Genomic DNA, 13,512 nt, shown 5'->3' on the forward strand with positions numbered 1-13,512 from the left:
ATAAGACCTCCAGAAAGGTACTAAAGACATTGTTAAAACAGTCTTTAGATTGCAGTGGTTCAACCTTAATTTTATGAAGCAATGAGAATACTCACAGGCCTGCTGTATCTCGGGTTGTAGCCCATGTTTACCCACTTAAACAGAGCATAAGCTGGGTGGTGTTTGTCCCTGAGGATGCTCTGTGCTTTTCTCCCTGCAATGCTGGGTGTACTGTATATAGTGTCCATGGAGGGGAGGTCAGAGCCGATGGCCCTCTCGTTTTTATGACCTGTTGCAGTGATTTCCTCTCAGCCAGGGTGGTATTGCCATACCACTCTGTAATACCGCTGATGAGGATGTAGCAGTCTGATGAAATGCTGAGCTCTTTTCGGTGTTGCTACAGTGTTTTTAGCCCAGCTAAGGTTTTTGAAATAGAAGAACTTATAGCTGACAGTCTGCTCCACCTCAGTCCCCTGGATGGTGTGAGGCCGCAGAGGGGGGGCTCTCTTCCTAAGATCCAGAATGAGTTCCTTGGTCTTGTCTATGGTAAGAACAAGATCATTGTCCTCCCCATAGACAGTGATCTTGTGAACAAAATCCCTGTATGATGACATGTACACTCAAAAAAATAACTTGTTGGTCTAACTTAATTCAATTATGACACCTATTTCCACACAGTTGAACTGATTTATTTGAACTTAAGCTAGGTTAATTGTACTAATGAGTGAAATTCATCCTAATTGAATGAGATCACACCAGTTTCATTTGACGTATTCTGTGTATGTTTCCTGAACATAATTCATTCTTGTTGATCCAACCAGTGCTTTGTTTTTTTTGTTTTTTTGTTACCATCATGGTGAAGATGTGCGCTTGTGCTTAGGTTTTGAGTAGCTGTTGTACACAGACATACATGTTTCATGACCATTGAGAGGGGAAAAGCTGATGACCATATGTAGACTGTGTAAATTTTGTGCTGGCCCTCAAACTAATTTATTTATATTTCTATAAAAACTAAACTAAAATAACACTTATTCATATGCTAAGTAACATTTATAGCATGCAAGTAATGATCAGATAAAGAATTTATCATTACTGGCTTGAGCACAGTTAATGCTCGTTGAGAACAATATAAATTTGCTTTACGTAGCCACCTAGAGCCTAACCACAAGGTCTACACTTCAGCATAATGGTAACCTCAAAATCGACATAACATAAACTCTTTTAAATGTCAAATATAACTGAACTTCAAACTTTAAAAGGTATTTCCCTTTACTAAAAGACACATTAAACAGCACTTAAGTTCAACATTTACTGTCCCAATCTTTCCCTACGCAAAGCATGCTGGGAACTAGAAATCCACTGCCCAGGTTCAATCAATGCAACATAAATGATTCATGTAGTCCCAACACAAATGGTTTAGGTTGACCTGACATTTTGCAAATTTAATTTCATTTAACATAATACAATTGAGTGCGAATGCCAATTAAGTAAAAAACTAAAGATTTGTGTTGGTTCAGCTTATTTTATTTAAATAAACTGAACAAGCAGCTAGAATCATTTTTTTGAGTGTACTGTAAAGACACACACACATAATGGTATTTTTCAGTTTATGAATGAAATAAGGTCTGTCGGAAACTGAGGGTAACGCGGGTATGACGCAATGGATGGATGACTCCTCACACGTCCCGGAGCATTGGTTAAAATTGCAATTTTCTCACGATTTACAAATAGTTGCAAACATTTGGGATGTTGTAAGTACTCAAGTCAACAAAATATATAAAACTGCCCTAGTGGTTTTTGTGTATTTTACTACAAAATTCTTACATATTGCACCTTTAATAGGGGGATAAATTAGTCTTCTGGGTTTTGACATCATTCTTGCAGCACTCTATGGACATCTTTTCAAAGATTAACATTATGTTCCAAGTAGTATGTGGGGGTAGTATGTAACTTGTAGAAATGTCTCAAGCAGGAAATAGCTTGCATAAGTGTTGGGGCCACAGTTTTGCTTAAAGTGGTGCAAGACCTTTCTGCATATGACGCAACCTTTGTTTAGCATTGTAAACATAGTATTAAATGCTATGCATTAAATGCACCCAAATGCGGAAATTTGGTCATCATTTACTCAACCAGTAAAAAAACTTGTATGATGTTTGTTCTCCCTTCTTTGAAACCAAAAAGGTGATTTTTCTATGAATATCCTGCCCACTCTTTTCATTATGAAAGAATGATAATAAATTATCCCTTTTGCCATCCCTCCATTCGACAGGGCACTTTTAAATACATAATGTTAAACCACCAGTATGTAAAATTTCTAAATATTAAAAATCTCCAATTTAGTAGGAATGATACGTTTTAGAATGTTAACATTTTTTCAGGCTTAGATTTTTTTCAAGTTACAGGAACTACTAGACTGATGCAATAAAAAAGGGAAATTATGATGCCAGTCAGTTGGCACGGTTCTGTTCATACAGCAGGTTTACCTCCATCTTTAATCAGCAGCAAGCATTACAACTGAGAACTAAACAGGAGATTCTGCTTTAAGAAAGGTCAGGACAAGCTCCTCTACCTTTTTTAAGTCAAATTTTGACAAAGTTTCTAGACGCATGAGTGTTTTTTTTTTTTTTTTTTTTTCTCCCATAATGCTCAGTTGGATTTCACAAAAGGATGGATATCTGGACAGCAGAGAAAATTCTTCTTCTCAGTTTTCTGATGAAAGGTTTGTCTACCTGTTCTTTCCCTTGAGTGAACAAAATCATTGTTTTTTTACTGGTCAACTGGCCTCATTGTGACAGTCGTGAGAGTGTGAAATAAGTACTATTTTTTTAAAATTAGTTTGTTTTAATTTGTTGTCTTCATTAAAGTTGCCATAGGGGTGCCTGTATGATTCTCATGCTGGGTCACAGCAGCTATAAAACTGTCTGGCCTTCGAGGTCCACTTTCCTGCAAGGTTTAGCTCTGATCAAACTCACCTGTCTGTGACTTTCCAATAATCATGGACACCTTGATTATCTTGTTCAGGTTTGTTTGATTAGGGTTGGAGCTAAAATGTATGAAAGTTGAGAAGCTCTACTATATGCATTATACACATTTCACTAAATTTATTACCACCTCATTTGTTGAAAAGTTTTATTCTTACCTCATCAGCTGTTTGAATCAATGATGGTTTGTTGAACCCTGCTAACTGACAGTCCCACCTAGCTGGAACAGGTACTGTTCAACAGCAGGCTAGCTGTATAACTACAGGTGTCATGCTGAAATCAGTTACCCAGAATCTGTGACCTAAGACTGCATCCGAAAACCTAGGCAGCTGACTTGTTGCCTCACTGCCCTATCAAGCAATGACTTGTAAGGCAATGTTTGAGCATGAAGGCACCTCATAAAACTGATTTCAGACAGACTTTTGAAGCAGTGTAACAGTTTAATGATCTACCGCAAAATAGTGCAAGCTTTGGTGAGAACTAAACAAATATTTAATTACTACAGTAGTAATTTGATGGAGACATCAAAAGTGGAAAACGTTGGTCAAAAACGTATATTTACACAAACTGACCGGCCAATGCAACTTTCGGACACCATCTTTATTTTTGTAGTTCAACTGTCACAGAATGGAAAGCACAGGATTGTGGGATATCAAAGGTAGCGAAGGACACATCTATGCTGCCTTCAAAAATCAAACAGAAGAAGGTATCTCAGGAAACAGGAAGTGAACCTAACATTAGGTTTGACCATGCCTTGATACTGTCACAGACACGTCAGGCTCCAACATCCACCAATCACAGCGCACTCAATCACCAGAGTACTGATCACCGCCACCTGCACCTCATCATTGCACCAATCAACAGCATAATAAAGAGCACGCACACACAGCACTCCACGTCTGGTCTCGTTTGCAGATACTCACGTTAATGCTTACCTCGAAGACTCCCCGCTCCATGCTTACCTGTCTCCTTACCTCTGTGTGTTCTGTCTCCTGTGTGTGAGTGCTCAACCCTTCTCCAGCAATCTCCAGCTCCAGCGTGTTCACGGATTCCAACATCTGAAAAGAAAAGGACAGTAACTATCTCCATTCATCTCATACATCCATCAACGTATCCATTACTGCATACCTGTTCTCTGCCATTTGCTCTACTGGTGTCAGTAAACAACTCTTACCTGTTTACATCTGTGTTTGACCCCCGTGTACCGTAACAGAAGACCGGACCAACACCGAACACCCAGTATGAGCCAATCTGACCCATTTCAAGCACTTGTGGATGCGCTTCGGTGTACTCAAACCACCAATCTGCCGTCACCATCTCCAGCCACTTCTCCCTCACCTGCACCAGTGGTAACCACAGTCAGCACCATCAGTTCTGCTTCACCTCCTGTGTACGCCAGTCCCATGGGCAAACCAGCACCCTACTCAGGATCGGCGGAGGACTGCAGTGGATTCCTGCTGCAGTGCAAACTGGTCCTGGAGATGCAGCCGGACCTGTACCCAAACGATACATCCAAGATAGTGTTCCTCATTTCTCAGTTAAGTGGCAAAGCATTAAATTGGGCAGATTCCATCTGGTCACAACACGGTGCTGTCACTCAGTCATATTCTGCCTTTATTTCCCATTTCCGGGAAGATTTCGGGAAACTGATTACAGATTCATCTGCTGGTGAGAAACTTTACAACCTTAAACAAGGATCTATGTCTATTTATAATTATGCTTTGCACTTCAGAACGCTTGCTGCTGTTAGTGGATGGAACGAACAGGCTTTGATTACCACCTACCGTCAAGGACTGGACCCTCGGGTGCGGCTGCATCTAGCTGCATACGAGGATTCCATCTGCCTCGAAGTTCATCCAGTTTTCCATCCGCTGCGCCACTCGTATGCATGCGTGTCTTCAAGAACACCAGGACCAGTCTCTTCCCAACATGCTCCTCTGCCGATCCAAACCCATCAGCTTCCCAGAACCAGCCAGCGAACCCATGGATATTGAGAATTCACGTATTGAGAACTCCCTCTGAGCGCCATCGTCAGCTGACCCTTAACCTGTGCTTATATTGCGGCGCTCCCGGGCATGCGATTGCTGCGTGCCCCACACAACCTCCACGACCCATGGTGAGTGCCATAATTCCTTCTATTCAGAAAATGAAACCACTCACCACTGTCGTCAATCTTACTGCCACTGATATCTCCCTTACAGTGGTCGCACTCCTCGGCTCAGGGTCAGCTGGCAAATTCATCTCCGGCGCCCTCTGCCGGCAACTTCGTCTCAAGACCTCTCCGTCTCCGACGTTCTACCAGATCAACTCCATAACTGGCAAACATCTCAGCCGTAAGTATGTCCGAAGTGTGGCAGGACCACTCAAACTTCAAGTTGGACTTCTACATCAAGAGGAATTACATCTGCTGGTTCTGGAGGATTCCACCGCTGACGTGGTTCTAGGGTGCCCCTGGCTGGAGCAGCACAATCCCACCATCTCCTGGAAAACGGGCGAAATCCTGAAGTGGGGTGAAACCTGTTTCTCTCGATGCTTCGCTGAACTCCCTGTGCCACAAAGTCCTCCTTCAGACCTTTCCATCTATGCAACCTCCATCGAGAGTCCAGTGGAGAAACGTTCCATCGACATTCCCAAGTGTTACGCCCCCTTCAGCGATGTCCCCCACCAGCCATGGGACTGTGCCATCGATCTGCATCCGGGTGTACCAGTGCCAAGGGGTAAGATCTACCCCTTATCCATCCTGGAGGAGAAGGCCATGGAGGAATACATCAAAGAGGCCCTTGCTCAAGGTTACATCCGCCTGTCTACTTCCCCTGCTGCTTCCAGTTTCTTCTTTGTGGCAAAAAAGGACGGAGGCTTGCGGCCCTGCATCGACTACTGCTCACTCAACAAGATTACTGTTAAGTTAAAATATCCCCTTCCTCTCGTCCCAGCGGCCCTCGAACATCTCCGTGGTGCCACTGTGTTCACAAAGTTGGACCTCCACAGCGCGTATAACCTCATCCGGATACATGAGGAGGACGAGTGGAAGACCAACTTCATCACACCTACCGGCCACTACGAGTACCTGGTGATGCCGTATGGCCTGGTCAACGCCCCCTCCGTATTCCAGGACTTCATCCATGAGGTGCTCCGGGGGTTTCTCCATTGGTTTGTCTTGGTGTACATCGACGACATACTCATCTACTCCCGGAGCTTGGCCTCACCTGTCTTCGTCAGTTCCACCTGTTCCTCAAAGCAGAAAAGTACTCCTTCCATCAGTCATCAGTATCATTCCTGGGGTATATCATCGACCACAGTGGCATCTGGATGGACGAGAGGAAGGTGGAATCCATCACCACCTGGCCAGAACCCACAACCATCAAAGAATTACAACGCGTCCTTGGATTCGCTATCTTCTATCGCCGGTTTATCAAGAACTACAGCTCCATCACTCATCCTCTTACCAGTCTACTCAGAAATAAGCCCAAGTCTCTGTCCTGGACACCAGCTGCCACCAACGCCTTCAACTGCCTCAAGGAAGCCTTTACCACCGCTCCCCTACTCGTCCACCCTGATCCAGAGCTGCCCTTCATCGTGGAGGTGGACGCCTCTACCACCGGAGTGGGAGCAGTGTTATCACAGCAGCAGGGGACACCAAGTAGACTCCATCCATGCGCCTTCTTCTCCCGCAAGCTCAGCCCGTCGGAAGTCAACTATGACATCGGTGACAGAGAACTCCTCGCTGTGAAGCTAGCTTTGGAAGAGTGGAGGCATTGGCTGGAGGGAGTCAAACATCTGTTCCTGGTCCTCACAGATCATAACCTTGAATATCTCTGTGCTGCCAAGAGACTTAATCCAAGACAAGCTTGTTGGGCCATGTTCTTCTCTCGGTTCAACTACACGGCCTGGCTCAAAGAATGTAAAAGCTGATGCTCTCTCCCGTCTCCATGCTCCTGAAGAGAAGGCGGAAGAACCTGAGCCTATCATCCCGAGCTCACTTATTGTAAGCCCGATCACATGGTCAGAAGAGACATTCCCTCCTCCAATGCCTCCACAAACCCTCTGCCAGGCTGTCCACCTGGCTTGCTTTACATCACCCGGACACGACACACTCCTACCATCCACTCAGCTCACACGTCACTAGGCGCTGGTCACCCGGGGGTCAATGAAACCCTCTCGTTGCTAAAAGAACGCTTCTGGTGGCCAGGAATGGCAGCCGATGTCAGAAGGTACATGCAGGGCTGCAGGGAGTGCGCCATCTCCAAAAGTTCACGCCATCTTCCAGCCGGCAAACTCCTTCCTCTGCCCGTTCCCAACCGACCTTGGTCACACCTAGGAGTGGATTTCATAACGGACCTTCCCACTTCCGATGGAAATACCTGCGTCCTAGTCATCATTGATCGTTTCTCCAAGTCATGTCGTCTCATTCCACTGAGAGGCTTAACTACAGCCATGGAAACTGCAGAACTGCTGTTCAACCACGTGTTCAGGTATTTTGGAATTCCAGAGGACATTGTATCGGGCAGAGGACCCCAGTTCATCTCTCGAGTGTGGAAGGCTTTCCACTCACTCCTAGGTGTGGCCGTCAGTCTAACATCGGGGTACCATCCGCAGTCGAACGGGCAGATGGAGAGGAAGATCCAGGAGATCGGCCGCTTCCTCCGTACCTTCTGTCATGACCACCAGGACTCTTGGAACCGGTACTTGGATTGGGCTGAGTACGCCCAGAACTCTCTCCGGCAGTCTACCACAGACTGGCCTCGAAGTTCATCCAGTTTTCCATCCGCTGCGCCACTCGTATGCATGCGTGTCTTCAAGAAAACCAGGACCAGTCTCTTCCCAACATAACGGACCTTCCCACTTCCGATGGAAATACCTGCGTCCTAGTCATCATTGATCGTTTCTCCAAGTCATGTCGTCTCATTCCACTGAGAGGCTTAACTACAGCCATGGAAACTGCAGAACTGCTGTTCAACCACGTGTTCAGGTATTTTGGAATTCCAGAGGACATTGTATCGGGCAGAGGACCCCAGTTCATCTCTCGAGTGTGGAAGGCTTTCCACTCGCTCCTAGGTGTGGCCGTCAGTCTAACATCGGGGTACCATCCGCAGTCGAACGGGCAGATGGAGAGGAAGATCCAGGAGATCAGCCGCTTCCTCCGTACCTTCTGTCATGACCACCAGGACTCTTGGAACCAGTACTTGGGTTGGGCCGAGTACGCCCAGAACTCTCTCCGGCAGTCTACCACAGGACTCACTCCATTCCAGTGCGTACTCGGCTACCAACCCCCACTGTTCGGGAACCATCGAACGTTCCGGCGGTGGATTACTGGTTCCGAGAGAGCGAGAGGGTCTAGGACTCCGCTCACCACCAGTTGCAACGAGCCCTGCGCAAACGCAGGATGACAGCTGACCTTCGGCGTTCCAACACCCCTGTTTTCCAGCCCGGACAAAAGGTATGGCTGTCGACACGGGACATCAGACTGCGTCTGCCCTGCAAGAAGCTGAGTTCCAGGTTCATTGGCCAATTTCCCATCATCAAGCAGATCAATCCGACCCCTGTGTACCGTAACAGATACCTTCCTACCTTGAAATGTGCCCTCCAAAGGCAGCATTTTCGTACACAGCCTGAATCTGTGACTCAAGGTCACTGTTCAATTTGGGTATTATAAATGTCACTGTGTGTGAAATAGAGAGTGGTAACATATTTCGGCAACGTTTCGTATTTGGTGAGCCTGTATATCTGCAGTATATCGGACAAAAATGTGTTTTGGGGAATAAACAAAGAAGATTAGACATCACCATCAGAATTTATATTCAGAAGAAGAGGCAGGATTGGAGGAATCAGGGAGTCGTCGCCCATTTTACTGGCAAAAGTCACTGAGGTAGTTAAAAAGCTAATGGTGGACAAGATTCACCCTGAGGTACTGAATGCCCTGGATGTAGCAGAGCTGCCCTGGCTGGCACACCTGTTCAACATTGCATGGGAATCAGCGACAGGCCCTTGCGATGGGTGTGTTGGTTCTGATTTTTTTTATTTTATTTTTTTTTTTTTTTAAAGTGGCCTGGAGGGTGTGTTCCAGTTACCAAGCAATCACACTTCTCAGCATGTCTGGAAAATCATATTTTGTTTGTGATATTCATAAACAGGATCTCAAGATGCAGCCGAAGGGTGAAGAGTGTCCATCTTAGGGGCCATAGGGTGGCATCAGTAGCCGCTTTTCCACTGTCAGGCCAGTGCGAGCCAGGGCTAACAGCGTGCCGGGCTGGGCCTATGGCCACAGACCTTAGGCACCGAGGCCAAAATCAAGTTGCGTTCCACTGTCGGTCCGCTAGCTCCACAGCGCTGATCTAAAAACTGCCCTTAAACACACCTCACTTGATCAAACATCACACAACCCAATCCATTTCAGCGTGTAGACCATCACTTGACTACGATTAGCTCCGCCTTTCACCTCGACCGCGCCTCAAGCCCCAGCTGGCCCGCTTTGGACCAAGGTTTTCGGCGGGCCGAAAACCCATGCCTTTGGCACCGAGGAAGAACCGAAGAGGCATGATCAAGCCCTGGAAGTGACAGTGGAAACGCGACCGGCCCTGGCACGCACTAGCACGCCTGCCTTTGGCCCGGCAGTGGAAACGCGGCTACTGATTGTCGCGGATGTTGCCCTGATGGTCTTAACAGGCTGTGATCTTCATGGCTTGGGTGTTTGGTACCTCCTGAGGGTCAGCTCCTTTTGAGGTCATGGTTCTCAGCTAAGAAAAGATTGTTTTCCATTTTGGGCTGCTTCCCCATGTGGAGGAGTTCAAGTATCTCAGGATCTTGTTCATGAGTGAGGGCAGGTCAAATATGAAATCAATAGACGGATCAGTGCGGTGGTGGCAGTTATATGGTCATTGTACCAGACCATCCTTGTGAAAAGGGAACTGACCTGGAGGGCGAAGCTCTCAATTTACAGATCGATCTATGTTCCAACTCTTGCCTATGATCATGTGCTATGGGTAGTGACTGAAAGAACTAGATTGTGGACATAAGAAATTAGTTTTCTCTGCCGGGTGTCTGGGCTCGGAAATCCGGGAGTGACTCGAAGTAGGGTGACTGTTTCTCCGTATTGAAAGGAGACAGTTGAGGGGGTTCAGGTAACTTTTGGTGGAGACCCCGGTGCAGACTGTCACAATAGAGGTTGTTAAGTTTGTAGCTAAAAGGTACTGTATCTAAACTAAGGGTTTCTTTTTATATGAACATAGTATTGTGTTTGTGTGTGTTTTTCTTCTTTAATTCTTTTTTTCACATTTGGGTTGTAGGTGTTCTGTGTAGAGATTTCAGCATCAGTCTGCCAGAGAAGATTGAAGCTCTCAGTGGATCCTGTGTGATCATAAATTGCACATTTGAAATTCGTGAAACATTTGACAAAAACCTCACTGAGAATGCTACAGGATGTTGGCATAAAGATGGGACTGAGAAAATAGTTTTCAACTCCTCCATGTCCAGCCAAAACTCCATTATTAAGGGAAATATAACTGGAATATTACAAAAAAAGGACTGTACAAGCATCTTTTATGATATCAGATCAAATTACAGTGGTACTTATTACTTTAGGATTGAGGGTGAAGGTGGATTGAAATGGACTTACAGTGAAGCACATGTTTTGATCGATGTGATTGGTAAGATATTGCACATGACATGTTGTACACTTGTATGCCACAATGAAATGTCTACATATATCTACATATATAATTATTTGTTTCAGAGTCTCCCCCCAAACCCACAGTGAAGCTGTATGTGGTTCAGGATCAGGAGGAGGTGTTGGAGGGGAGCTCTGTGAGTCTGCACTGCTCTGCTGAGACTCTCTGCTCCTCTCCTCCACCAACTCTCACATGGAGCTCCACTCCCAGAATCCCCCTCAGTGAGAGCAGCAGACAACAGGAGCTCATCTCTGATCTGAACTTCACTGCTGCTCACAGTCACCACAGAGTCACTTTCACCTGCACTATAACCTACCAGATACTGGACAAGAACAAAACAGCACAGGACAACATCACATTACATGTTCAGTGTAGGATGTTTTTGTGGCTTCAGTTCTTTTCTCCTCCATATGATGCCCGTAAATCTATATGTATTATATAATTTTCTTTTTCATTTTCAGATGCCCCTAAAATCTCTCCCTCCTCCAGTTGTAACGGAACTGATGTAACTGAGTGTTTCTGTGAGGTTGATGGGAATCCCTCTCCTGAACTGGAGTGGCATCTGTCTGGACGTCCTGTCACTAACTCTTCAGACACGTTCATCAGTGAAGAGCGATTGAGAAGCACAGTCTTGAGGAGCTCCATCACTCTACATCAGTCACTCACACACACATCTCTGCAGTGTGTTGGCAACAACACTCGTGGCACTGCAAGAAAACTGTTTCAACTTTATCCCTTCCCTACAAAAAGAGGTAAACCTAAATACACACTAAAATAAGTCACAATAAAATTGTCATTTTTCTTCATTGCTCACAAGGTCAACATCTTCTCCCCATCTTGATTGGAGTTGCTGTTGGGGTTTTCCTGATGATGATGTTGTGTATCATTATATATTGTGCACGGTGCGTACACAATACATGTAAAGTATCATATTCTCTGCAATACCTGATTCTGATTGGTTAATCGCAGCATTCAGTGACCGCATATTTCATAATATTTGCCATCATCCACAGCAATGCTGTATATCAGTCAGTTCATCTGTAAAACTAACATTGGTGCTTACAATGTAAGTAATAAATTTGAATCCAGGCTGACTAGCTTTTTCAAATATGGAAAAATGTTTTACAGAAGAAAAAACAGCAGATCCTTGCCGACAAAACAAGAAGATACTATTGGAATCATTATGACTGATAAGGTGAGTCGTACCAACAAAACACACTATTCATTAACATATGGCACCTTAACACACAACAGTCATTGAAAATATTCCCTCAATTTAAACGTTTACAGTAGTTCACTCAAAAAAGACAGTTTTATCAAATTACTCAGTCATGTGGTTTCAAGCCCATATTTTCTTCTGTACTGCTCTTCTTCTGTATCAGAATACACCACAGCAATTCACCCCAAATACCCTACTACATTCATCCTCTAGGATATTCAACAAGAGGGCGAGAGTGAGTCTGTTTATGCCAATAATGTCATGCTGTCACCTGCTGAAGCTGCTACACTGAATCGCCAAGAATCCCTCCATTATGCCTCCATTGACTTCAAAAACATCAAACCAGAGTCAGAAGAAATCAGGGGTGTCTCCTCGCTGACCACTGACTACGCTGTTATCTGTTATTCTGGTAAAGTGAGGAAGACTAAAGGCTCTGTGGGAGGTGATCAACCCAATAGCAATGTCTCCGCTTTGAAGTCCCAAAAAGATTAAACTGTACCAGACTGGGGGACAAATATCAGAAAAGAGTCCTTTGAGCGATCAGATGATGCATATGAAGAGACTTCACACATCCAGACTGTTCCCACAAAAAAGTTTGTCATGAGTGCCGATATGGTTAAAAGTAAAGCAAGCAACTGAACCTAAGTTGCTCACACAGTTGTTTTTTTTTTTTTTGTCATGATGTTTCCTTAAAAAAATATCCATTTAAAAATTCTATACTGATACATATTCATTCATAGTCATTAGAGCTCAAATATATATTAGAAGTTTTAAAAATGAATATATATATAATATATAAAAATAAAATAAAAATCATATATTTTATAAAAGGCTTCCTTTGACCTTAATTTGGTGGTTTTTGTTTTATTTTAATTTTTTTCCAGATGAAGTACATGTTGATAGAGGTTTTTTTTTTTTTTTTTTTTTTTTTTTTTTACATTTTGATGGTTTCTTCTGATTCTGTTTTATTTATCTTTCTCTGATTGAATATTACATTAAAGAAGAAAAAGTTACATAACTTTTGATAGTAGGCCTACTTATGAACAAAACTAAACTGTTGCTTCATTTTTTTTTTTTTTTTGACCAGCAGAGGGCAGCATTACGGGCACATGATCCACACAATGCTACTGCTCTAAAACAAGCTTCTCATGTAACATTCTATCCGAATTTTAAATGATTTTGAATTTTTCAAACATTATTATTATTATTATTATTTTTATTTACCACATTATCACCTGACTTTGTTTCCCTCCTGTTTCCTGCTCCTACATCTATAAAACATGTACACTACATGTAAAGATTTCTGAAGCCATACGATAGCATTATGTGAAGAACAAAGGAACAATTTAAGTAGGTTGTGTAATTTTACAGCTACACACTGCACAGAAAATGATACAAGATAAATTCAAGGCTCTGCTTGTGCACAGAATATGTTCATGATGTTACAGGAAGTACTGGAGTGAATGTGTGAAGAGAGAGGGAAGTTATAATCAGTAGATCAGATCAGTAGTTTATGCTTCAAATTCTGTTCCCACGGCACAGGTTCACTGTCTTTAATCTGAAGCAGGTGCTACTGTAAACTTTTGATCTAAACAGGAGATTCCAACACTTTCTGCTACAAAAAGTGTTTTTTTTTTTTTTTTTTACAAATTCCCTCTTTCATATTTGT

The 13,512-nt window shown here is 43.9% G+C and overlaps 1 protein-coding gene across 2 annotated transcripts; it reads left to right on the forward strand.

The window, feature by feature from the left end:
• The first annotated feature begins 191 nt into the window (after positions 1-191).
• LOC137024518 (sialic acid-binding Ig-like lectin 12) lies at positions 192-12,754 on the forward strand. 2 transcript variants are annotated; one of them, XM_067392162.1, is made up of 8 exons: positions 192-2,528; positions 2,630-2,698; positions 10,244-10,603; positions 10,690-10,995; positions 11,086-11,376; positions 11,442-11,526; positions 11,753-11,819; positions 12,007-12,278. In XM_067392162.1, the coding sequence occupies exons 2-8, from the start codon at positions 2,647-2,649 to the stop codon at positions 12,133-12,135; spliced, it is 1,290 nt and encodes a 429-aa protein (XP_067248263.1). In that variant the 5' UTR covers positions 192-2,528; positions 2,630-2,646; the 3' UTR covers positions 12,136-12,278. The 2 variants fall into 2 exon arrangements, with proteins under 2 accessions (XP_067248263.1, XP_067248262.1); XM_067392161.1 differs by having other exon boundaries at positions 398-2,528; positions 12,057-12,754.
• The last annotated feature ends 758 nt before the right edge of the window (positions 12,755-13,512 follow it).

The sequence above is a fragment of the Chanodichthys erythropterus genome, chromosome 8, assembly GCF_024489055.1.
Source record: "Chanodichthys erythropterus isolate Z2021 chromosome 8, ASM2448905v1, whole genome shotgun sequence".
NCBI lineage: Eukaryota > Metazoa > Chordata > Actinopteri > Cypriniformes > Xenocyprididae > Chanodichthys > Chanodichthys erythropterus.

Excerpts from the sequence above, each read along its gene's own strand:
- LOC137024518 (XM_067392161.1), top strand. The coding sequence starts at position 2,647 with ATGGATATCTGGACAGCAGAGAAAATTCTTCTTCTCAGTTTTCTGATG. Across the intron at positions 10,604-10,689 it reads TGTTTTGATCGATGTGATTG|AGTCTCCCCCCAAACCCACA; the intron begins GTAAGATATTGC and ends TATTTGTTTCAG. Across the intron at positions 11,820-12,056 it reads GAATCATTATGACTGATAAG|GATATTCAACAAGAGGGCGA; the intron begins GTGAGTCGTACC and ends TTCATCCTCTAG.